Source organism: Anabrus simplex, chromosome 11 (genome assembly GCF_040414725.1).
Source record: "Anabrus simplex isolate iqAnaSimp1 chromosome 11, ASM4041472v1, whole genome shotgun sequence".
In the NCBI taxonomy this organism is placed as follows: Eukaryota; Metazoa; Arthropoda; class Insecta; order Orthoptera; family Tettigoniidae; genus Anabrus; species Anabrus simplex.
Window position 1 is genome coordinate 125,353,640 of NC_090275.1, and position 11,980 is coordinate 125,365,619.

At 38.2% G+C, this 11,980-nt stretch overlaps 1 protein-coding gene across 1 annotated transcript in view; it reads right to left on the reverse strand.

Moving 5' to 3' along the window:
• LOC136883268 (forkhead box protein N3) overlaps positions 1-11,980 on the reverse strand; it is a 276,711-nt gene that overhangs the window by 4,742 nt on the left and 259,989 nt on the right. Inside the window, exon 7 of the mRNA XM_067155479.2 lies at positions 3,384-3,499. Coding sequence (XP_067011580.2) covers positions 3,384-3,499 — 116 coding nt within the window. The remainder of the gene's footprint in view (positions 1-3,383; positions 3,500-11,980) is intronic.

An 11,980-nucleotide genomic window follows, 5' to 3' on the forward strand; every position in this document is an offset into this window, starting at 1 on the left:
TCACAGTTGTAAACATCATGTTTGAATGATGGCTGCCGTGTACGAACATAGGGTGCGTCCGGGGGAAATCTTCCACTTTTAGAGAAGATTGAGTCCGATATAGATTTCGACAGTGATGGTAGTGATAGGGAGTGGTAATGATTTGCCGCCAGAGAGAGGGACAAATGACACTGACCTAGGCCTGTCGGACGACGAGTTTAAAGAAGGCGCATTCATTTCAAGCGCCAAACCTAGATCCCTGAATGCCTTGAAATGGATTATTTTGGAGTATTTGTGAATGAAGAGATGGAAACTTTCTGCTGTTACTATAGTAGGCATAGCCCGTTTCCAACACTGTAGGAACAAACTGGCGAGTTGAAATATCATAGTTAGTGCTTGTATTCTTGCATTGGCGATAATATTTGATGAGGTTGCTGGCTGAAAATATCCAGCACTGGGGTCGCACCAGCCTGTCCGAGAATTCAGGTTAATTGGTGGATTTTAACAATATTATAATTAATGTGTGTAACAGCAAATTATAATTTTTGAAATTATTCACTTTTTTTAAAGCCTTTAATGCACAAGTCATGTAACAGGCAAGTACCATAATCATTATTTTTCAGCAAAGTTCATGCATGGAATTTCCGCTTGATTAGTGTTGCAGAGTTGTACTTCCTATTAAACCAATAAACACCACCACCACCACCACCAAATGTAAATTCTGTGAATAATTTGTTGACAGTTGCCATTCATATTTTCAGTGACTGCTAAAAATATTAAAATGAAAAAAATGTGTGATTAAAAAATTGAAAAAATACACTAAAATACAAAACAAATAGATAGAATGCACTGTGGGGGAAAAAACAATGAAAAACAATACTTTTGCCATAATTAAAATGTTTCTTGCTGAATGATATGTTTTGAAACAACAAACGGCACAAAGAAAGAGTTGAAAGAGTTTTACTAACTGCATCCTGAACGAAATTTTTTCCATCCTGAGCGGACTTCAGTTCTTCTTAATATATTTGCTTGGTCAACCGTCTACCTGTTCTGCCTCTTGGTCTGGTGTCTTGGATTTTGCCTTGCAGAATGGTCTTTTCTAAATTGTCTCCTTCTCTTTTCAAAATGTGTCTCAGGGACTGGAGGTAACTTTCACTAACACGGGAAGATAAACATTTTGTGATGCTCAGTTCTGCTATAATGGAGGCATTTGTTCTTCCTTCTGTCCATGGTATACGGAGCAATCTCTGCCACCAGCACATCTCAAAGGCATCTATTTGGTTCTTGTCACTAGCCTTCACAGTCCAGGTCTTACAACCGTACAGGAAAACAGAGAACACCAGTGATTCCACCAATCGTATATTGCCTGCGTGGCTTTGTTTCATGTCTGTGCTCTTGTCATTTTTCCCTCAGAGAACTTTCTTTGACTGTCTTCATTATAACTACCGTTAGAAACAAGTCGAAAATAATTCGTAGCCGAGTTGGGCAAATAATAGGGAATACTATTAAATGGTGTCATTAGAAAGCTGTCCGGCTTTATGGCTAAATTGTTAGCGTGCTGGCCTGTGGTCACAGGAGTCCCGGGTTCAATTCCCGGCAGGGTCGGGAATTTTAACCTTAATTGGTTAATTTCACCGGCACGGGGGCTGGGTGGATGTGTCGTCTTCATCATCATTTCATCCTCATCACAATGTGCAGGTCGCCTCCGGGTGTCAAATCAAAAGACCTGCATCTGGCGAGCCGAACTTGTCCTCGGACACTCGCGGCACTAAAAGCCATACGCCATTTCATTTGATTAGAAAGCTAGAGAATGTTAAAAACAGCATCATTAGCTAAGTCATCCTATCATGAAATGAATAATAATAATAATAATAATAATAATAATAATAATAATAATAATAATAATAATAATAATAACAACAATAATAATAATAATAATAACAGTAGTAGCTACCTAGCATGGACCATCACTGATTTAGCTCCACTTCTCAAATTAGAGTTGTATGTGCTCTGAATGTTATGATACGATAGCCTAGCTCCCAACAGTAACTGGGTGCACACATACTGTTAGACGAGTAGACGGGATTTTGCCGTGTCAAGAGAACAGGTTTGCTCCGCGACTGTTCACGAGGAACACTTCTTCCGAAGACTGAACCTGTTTTCTTGACACGGCAAGAAAACGAATGTTTGTTTTTGAAACTATGAAAGCATTATAAGCTCTGTACGGTGCAGGCACTTTAACTTTTAGCTAACAAAGACCGACCAAACTTCTGTACTCACCACCGTCTGCATCTGACTGGCGAGTGTGCACGGCCTACGAGGTCAATGACTTGTGTGTCCAACCTGTGCTCTAGGGGATAATTGTCTGAAAACTTATTGTTGTTACTGTAAGTAATAATAATAATAACGAGCAGAGTGGCGGCTATGGAACCAAGCTCTGCATGCGGGAGGCGAGTGGGTTCAAGCCCCACCATCGAGTTTCCTATTTTCACATCCAGGTAAATACCAGGACAGTTCATACTCATAGCTGATTCCTTCCACAATTCTATTCACCCTATTCATTTTGTTTTCATTACCTTATCAACTGAGCTACATCCAGCCATAAAAACATGCCACAAATTTGATCTTGCCTCATCCCCGACCCCACATCGGTGAACGCAACTAATGCGATGATAATAATAACCGAGTGTGCCACCTGCCAACGATATGGAGCATGACTACCTCAGCCGAGATGGAACCTACCCAAGTTGGACGCTCTACCGCGGTTCTCAGACTGGGGTCACTGAAGATGTGAGCTGCATACAACAAACCAAGCTCTACAGAATGCCAAAATGTCAGTGGCAAGTTAATGGGACTGTGGAATGTATACGAAGCTCGTACGTGTCACTAGGTGCAACGAGTGTGCACTTCTTTGCTGCAGTAATAATAATAATAATAATAATAATAATAATAATAATAATAATAATAATAATGGTGTGTGGCCATCTGTGAGGATGGGGCCGTAAAATGAAATCTAATGTTGAAGACGTCACAAACGCCCAGCCCCTGAGCCATAGGAATGAACTAATGGGGCATCTTGGACCAAAGGCCAGCACGCCAACCAATCAGCTGCAGATATTCTGAATGAACTTCGTTCGCCTGTAACCCCTGTGAGTGGGAGCAGTATCACCTGCCTATTGTAAAAGGGGACCCAGGGACTCTTAATTTGCAAGCAGACACTGACAGTAACCTCTTGATTTTATACATATTGTTCATTCCCTTGTCATTAGATAATGTACTCCAGCAATTTTCACTCAAAAGAATGTTCTCTCTGCAGTTGCAGACTATTTTGAGTGGTATTTTCCTTCAATGACACCAACTTTCACACAGGGTCTGATTGCTGGAAGCAAAAGACGAATACTCACCCTTCGTAAGCCTTGTCCAGATATAAAGTTGGCAGCACCATGCGACTTGCACTGTACGTATGGTCCTCACCAGGGGAAGTCGTTATCACTGGAATCCAATGCTCACTATCGCAGTCCTGCAAAACAATAACAAGCTCCTCATCATCATTTAACTTTCAGTAAAAAATGGACATATTTATATACATACTTCTAAATTTACCCAAAATATTCCAAAATTTTCTAGCACTATCTTCTGAAATATTATTTTTAGAACTGGGAATACTGCAGTCAAGTTTCAATTGAAATGAAATGGGGGAACATGCGTTTGTAACAAGTGTGTGAATAACGTGGCCAATAGCAGTTGGTAAACGATTGATTAATTTTAATGCTAGGTCATCATCATATCATTTCACTTTTTCCAGCCGACACCAGATGGGTGGCAAACATGATTCCTCCCTGCTTCGTCCTATTCTCCATCATTCCTCATCACACAGTGTGTTTAAGTCCAGGTTCTGTTGCCTTCACAGAGTCCATTCACTGTAATCTTCCTCATCCCTGTCATCCAGTGCTTGTCTTCGCAGTCTTCTTTCTTTCATTTGCTTGTCATGTCCAGACCACCTCAATCGGTTCTGTTCCAGTTCGTCGTTTAGTTTTTGCACTTTTAGCTCCTTTCGTATGTCTTCGTTTCTCATTCTATCCCTCCTTACCTTCTGTACCATCTCTACTCTCATCTCATGTTTCTGCTACATATGTCGTTATAGGTAAGTAATATCCCTTGTACTCCGTACTGGTGGTAAAAGGCACTGTCCCAGTTGTATCCTCATACTAATTTCCATTGTCTGTCAGTTCACTTCCCAGTTCCTTTTCTACTTCACTTCCTCATTGTCTTGCTCTTTTCCACATTGATCCTCAGTCCTTCTGGTGTTGTTGTACCTCCTCCTCATCTTCAGCTACGTAGATACTTGTCACGATACGGCAGTGTGGGTCACTGATCATTCCATCGCACCAATTCCTCGCATCATGTTAAATTTCAGAAAGGCTCTTCCCACACATATTTATAGTGAAGAAATTATTACTCACTGGGGCTTGAAATATGGTTTCATGATACTTGCACGGTTAAGTACGAAAACTGAAACATTTGTGACAGAAGCTCAGGAGTGATACTATTACCATTCTTAAGAATGAAATTGAACATGTACATTCACATAATATCAGAATTAGAAAATAACCAATGAGTAAACAGGTGATGCAAGAACGTAAATTTTGAACCAAATCAATGCCGTTTCAAACTGATTTTAAAGTTATTGTTTTTTCCTCCTAAAAACCGGATACAATGACAATCTACGCATACATATTTTTTTTTTTTTTACCATTACGAATTCTCGCTGGAAGAGACTTCTAGCATAGAGTTGCTTAACACTGAGGACATTATCTGTTCTGAACTATGTGAGGTTTCCTTAGAGGCACGAATACCATACGAAAATACTGATGGACTAAGTGCATACTAAATATCTCATGAGTTTGACGTGTTTTGAACTACAATGCTGTGTAAAACTTGAGAGCGAGATAGATAAAGCAATGAATGAAAGTGCCAGAGGTCTCCCACACGTGCATGGCGCGACCAACTCCCCTCACCAACATATTCTTAAAATTCTTCAACCTCACATCAATTAGCGTTCCCACATCCTCTACAGCTAATATACCCCCCTCCCTATCTCCCACCGCTAGTACGTCTAATTCAAATACAACCAATAAATCCATAGCCACACCCACCGTAACATCGCTCCCTCCAATGGCCTTACACCGATACAACACACGCAGTAATACACTCTCTTCCTTCCCTCCCACCAATAGCAGCCCCCCTCCAAATACTACAAACAAGCCAATAGTTACGTCTACGCAAACAGATCCCCCCCCCAACACAAACCTTCAGCTATAACACACGTAGCAAGAAGCCTACTGTTGCAAATACTTCTAACTCATAACGTTACAAGCTATCTTTGTCACCATCAAATGGTAAGTGCACATGATTCTACTTCAATATTTTCAAATATCTTTTCACACAATTAACTCTACGATTCTTGCTTCCTTTTACAGATTCCACTATTATATGACTTTTCAACTAGAATATCTACAAACTCACAACTTGCAACATTTGAGCATTACTTCAAATTTTGAGATGGTCCATAGAGATCCTATTTGAAACTGTTCTTCAACTTCTATTCTACAACTTCATATCCTCAACGTGTTCTACAACTTCACCATATGCCTCTGACTTTCGTCTTTTATCTTCAAGATTATGATTAACTTCGGATCTCTCAACCAACCTTTGACTTTTATTCTCTCTTCTTTACTTTGATTATATACGATTTTCCGCCATCGTCTAATTATAACCGCCAGACTATCAACTTTATTTTTATGCACTCTTACTACTTGTTGTATAACAATCTGTTGTTTTATCCATTGCACTTATTTTAGCAGCCTTCTATTGTTAATTTTGTTAATACTTCCACTATTATATCTCATCACATTGTATTTTTTAAAACATCATTGTTATTTTTAATGTTATTTTACTTCAAATCTCCTCAACATTTTAAAATTCATTTCATTATTACATGTTATTTAGACGCTTATTTTTAATTTAAGGTTAAGACTATGGCTGATGATGCCTTCAGGGAAGGCGAAACATGTACCACTATTAGTTAACAAATTTATGTAAATCATCCAAGACTAGACTTTGTATTGATTAGGTGGTCTAATAAATAACTTGTGTATGTTTAGTCCTCAGCCCGAAGGCTGGTTGGATCCTCAACAGTTCCGCCATCAGCTGTCATAGATGGCCTAGGCATCACTGAAGAGGCGTACTAGGGAAATGAGGAGTGAGGTAGTTTCCCGTTGCTTTCCTCACCGAGCCAGAAGTTGCTATTACAAATCAGTCTGCCAAGCCCACTGAAATGCATGCACCAACTGACCCTATGAGCAATATTTTCACACCATTCATAGCAGGGACTGGCTGCAGAAGGAATGGCATTACTAGCATTACTCATACCTCAGTCACTTTCATTTTGTCAAAGCTACGGATAAAGCTGAGACAGATCAATGAAAGTAACAAAATTGCTCTAGCCCATACCAGAAGACATAGTGCACTGTAAACACTACGTCCTGCCAGCAAAGGCACATAAATAACTTACTGTTATTATTTCAATCAAATATCATCAATACGGACCAAAAATGATATTTATTACATGTAAGTACATAGTACTACGGACTACAATCTGATTTTTACAAGAAAGATATTAACTCCACACATACATAATCAGCTGTTTATCTTTACATTAAATAAACACAAACTTGTAGTGAAGGGCCCTACAACTAACATAATCCCCCAAAAGCTTATATCTACACTGAGTCTACAGCAGTAGGACAGAACTTCTGCTTCAATGACAACCACATGAAATTAAAACCACAAATAAAAAAAAAATAACATTACAATCACAAATCAGAACTTGTGTTGCCAAAATGTACAATAAACACAATTCAGAATAAATCATCCATCAATAATAACCATCAAAAATCCCAGGTCCATTGACCTGGTCGAGAGTCGAAGTAATGACTGTCAGGATTGTGACATTACAGTGGCCTGAATTGGAGCATTGCAAATAATAATAAATCTTTAAATCTCTATGTCTGTTACCCTAACGGGTCAATCTGAATCTATATATATAAAATAAGAGTTTTGTCTGTACATTGCTCAGAATTTGAAAAGAATGGTATTTCTGTATTGGTCATATCCATAGTAACAAGAAAATGCACTTTTTACGTTTCCGTAATTTCTGTCTGTCTGTCTGTCTGTCTGTCTGTCTGTACACGCATCACTAGAAAACGGCTAAAGAGAATTTAATGAAAATTAGTATGCAAAGTTGGGGAATTAGCCGCTACAATCTAGGCTATAAATAATTTTATTCATGCTGATTGAAATGGTAGTTTAGGGGAAGGCCTAAAATTTAATTTTCAAATATTTATTTTATTAGTGGTCCTATCTTGATAAAAACTAGTATACAAAGTCGGGCAATAAGTTGCTACAATCTAGGCTATAAATAATTTTATACACGCTGAGTGAAATGGTAGTTTAGGGGAAGGCCTAAAATTTAATTCTTAAATATTTGCATTATTATTGGTCCTATTTCATTGAAAATTGGTATGCAAAGTCAGAGAATGAGCCACTACAATATAAAGCTATAAATCATTTAATTAACGCTGAGTGGAATGGTAGTTTAGTGGGAGGCGTAACATTTAATTCTCAAATATTTACATTATTAGTGGTCGTATCAATAAATACTACATAACCAAAGTTATATAAAATTAAATTTCCAAACATTTATGTCTTATACATTTTTACCGCACTGGCTATAATAACACAGACATTCATGAATTTGTATTTGATAAGTCCATATCAACACCGAGCCACGAGAAAATAGGTAAACAGAATTTAATGAAAATCAGTATATAGAATCGGGGAATAAGAAACTACAGTCTAAACTATAAACAATTGTATTCGCCCTGGATGAAATTGTAGTTTAGGGGAAGGCGCCTAAAATGTAATTTTTAAATACCTATGTCATTGATCCTATCGAAAAGTACTAAATAACAAAAGTTATAGATAACACAATTTCCAGTCATTTTTGTTTTATTCAGTTTTAACGCACCAACTATGATAATAGTGGTATTTCAGAGTCGGAAGAAACTAAATGTAAAGGCCTACAATATCGAAAGCGCATAACATTAATCAACAATAACATTACATTGACCATTGTTTGTTGTGATGAGCTTTGTGTCTTCTGTTGCCAGTCATGACCGATGGATGGGATTACTGCTGTATACCGAATATTTTATAAAAATTTGCTTAAGTCACACCGACACAGATAGGTATTATGGCGACGATGGGATAGGAAAGGGCTAGGAGTGGAAAGGAAGTGACCCTGGCGTTAATTACGGTACAGCCCCTACATTTGCCGGGTGTGAAAATGGAAGACCACGGAAAACCATCTTCGGGGCTGTCGACAGTGGTTTTCGAACCCACTACCTCCCGAACGCAAACTCACAGCTGCGCGCCCCTAACCGCACGGCCAATTCGCCTCGTCGTACCGAGAAGGCCTTTAACAGCCTGGCTGAATATTGGTGGGAAATAGCTGGGGAGTTACATAACTTTCTTTTTAAGCACGCCAATCCTCTGATTCTTCTGATACTACTGGTACGTAACAAATTGGTTCATCATTCCATTGGAGCTATTCAATCCCTACCCTGAGGCACTGATTGGAATGAGGAGTGTGTATATTTAACGGAACATGGCAGAGGAGTGTTCACGGATGTCTGCGGCCTGGTCATTCCAGGACTGGAACTTTGGACTATCAGATCGGCATCGTAGTACTGTTCGTTAAAAGTGAGAAAATGTGCGGTTTTTCATTTGAGCGAGTATTTTATATGATATCATTGCTTTTAATCCCTACATTCCTACTGACGTTTTTGTAATGGCCTAAGTTAACTGTAATTAAGAAAACCACAAAGACAGTCTTTCTGAGAATCCCGTAGCGAAGCACGGGTACATCAGCCAGTTAACTAATAAATGACATTATAACTATCCTTTGATGACCCTCTTTCAACGGGGTTTATTCTTTAACACAAAACGCAGAGCATTGGAGAAATCATTTCTGGGAACTCAAGCACATTTATTTCCTTTGCGCCTTCAGCAGTATATCTGTCAACACAAGCAATATCTCCGTGTCCTCGGCAATTCACATAATTCCTCTCAAATCATATTCCAAATAACTTAGCCTTCACTGGCTTCAATCAATCAATCAATCAATCAATCAATCAATCAATCAATCAATCAATCAATCAATCAATCACTACTGATCTACATTTAGGGCAGTCGCCCAGGTGGCAGATTCCCTAAATCTCAATTGTTCATTTGCATTCTGCATTTCAAAATACACAAGGTCTAACATATAATCCACGTATCCACTGGTTCAAATCTCACCAGGATTCACATCATCATTCATCGAGAACACCTAATTTCTTTGCTTGCAATATTCTTAATAGTATCTCGTTCCATATTGTCATTGATTCACTGCCTACCACTAGCGTTTTGAATGTTGAAGAGCCTTATCCCAAACTAAGCTCGAAACAAATTACAAGATGAAGTATATTTAAAAAAATATAGAGTAACTCACAGCGCATTATCATTAGCCTGACAAAATCAAGTTACTTAACGATGAACAAACTCTAAATATTCACTGTAATGTCCGTAGCTGGTCACTGGTTCATATCCGCAGCATAATATCAATGAACTTTCTCGAAGATTATGAATATTCATGCAACATGCCACTTACTATAATTAACATGCCCCAATAACTACTAAAATGTACTAAATGCCATCTATCCCTATCACTATATTCACACACACAAGTATTATCACACGCTTATATTATTATAGAAGATCATATAACACAACACATGCTTATGAAAAATGTTTTACAAATCACAATAACATCAACACACGCAAATAATATATACAAAATACTCACTCCCCCCAAGGCATTAGTACTACAAATGAACTATCTAACCCTAGCTAAGCCTTGCTATGTTTACAATAAGAATGAAATTAACCATCACATGCAAGAAAATATTATTTACAAATTTATAAACAACGGATCGTGTATATATGAGTTATATAAAATCAGAATGTACTCATCTTAGTCTGGTTTTGTTCCATGTTCAGCCACACACCATCTCGGCTGTCAGGTCGGCCCACCAATATTGGACTCACTCCATCATGACGGTAGCGTTACCGTCTGTGAAAATTCTCTTCTTGAGTTCCATGCTCATGACACACGTTGTCCGCACACGTTTAATACACTGAGCATACAAAAAGAAAAATACAAATTAATTATATTACAAATTATACACAAAATTACAATCTTCTCACTCGCGTACATTCCCGTAATAGTTTTATTATAATTTTATCTCGGCAAGAATCCATGATAAACTGCATTCCAAAGCATCCTGCGACTTCATTATTACGATTGCTGCTGCTTGGCGAACAGGTTTATCGGCACTCAATACTTAATATCTCAAATCTATGGCAATTTGAATATCTAAATTCCCTTATGGGAATAAATCCCGCAGATTAAGTTCTACATTAGCAAGTTAGTATCCATTAAGTCAAGAAATGCTCAGGTCCATGTTTCTACGATGGCGATGACACATACACATCCGAACCATTCCAAAGTAACAAGAGTAGTGAGTGTCTTCTTCACCGCTTGGCGTTCTTCCGTCCACGTTCCTCCTGGCACAGTGTCTGGGGAATCCCTGACCAGTTTCATCATATCCTGCTTTCAGTAGTCACATATTTAAATTAAAAAGTTTTGCCAGGATATTTCAACTTCATTTTTCTAACTATGTAAAGGTCTTATTTATCTTTTATAATATCTTCTTGTGGATTTAGGCTGATATTGAAGCGCGTTCACATTGGTGTCCCTGCTACTGCTTCAGTTAGCTCCTTGCATGCTATCCTGTTATTCTCTGGTTCAAAAGTTCTGCCAACTTAAATTTGAATATCTCTGTTGCCTGACTCTTACACTTCTCTCTCTAGAGTGGAAGATTCCATTGCCTTCTCTCTTATGCAATATCTGCCAACCTTGACACATGTGCTATTGGACTTATAAATTTAGCATTCTGGATTACAACATGCATCCGGCTTCCCATACAGACCTTGCCTCATATAATATTACATCTATACAATTTTTACAATTATATGCCAATGACATGAACCAATTGAGTTCAATACACAATAATTACGAAAAGTACAAATTGATTGTCACTTGGTGTAAAATCATTGCATCAGTTTTCTTCTGAATGGTCAAGAGTTTAACACACTGCGGACCGGTCTCGAGTTATCTCGTGTTAGCAGTGGACCCAGCAGACTGAACTTCAGTGCTATCTTTTGAGATATACGGGAACTATTTGGAGGTCAGGGTTGATAGAACTCTGTTATGTATGGTTCTACACAATCGATAGTCGCGTTTCTTTTTGAGTATTCTTCATATCATAGATTTTCTTTGCATTTCCTGACAACATGTTTACAAAGTTCGAAGAGCCATGCAAAATGGCAGCGCCCAGGGATCGCACGTGTTTAGACAAAGATGAAATTATTTGCGAATTATGTGCTGATACAGGCTCCGAATATCTATCTACAGTTCGATGATGAAATATCTTCTAACGGAAAGTTTCAAGTGATGACGAGGATGTAGTCTTATCTTCAAGGTGTGGAAATCACGTAGCGCAGAACGAGTCTGATAATTGTGTTGCAGGTGTAAATATTCTAAATATTGTAAATAATGTAGTGTTTTCTGACAACTGGGTTATGGTGAACCTAGGCTGTAGGATTTTGAAGGTGCTGCTGGTATAAAGGTATGGTCTAATGAATCTGGAAACATAGGACAAGTAGCAGGACTTATGTTTGGTGAGGAATATTTTCAGTATGTAGCTGAAAATACAAACTTATACTATGAGCAGAATTCACATTCTCATAACATATCCCCCAAAACACTAAAGTGGAA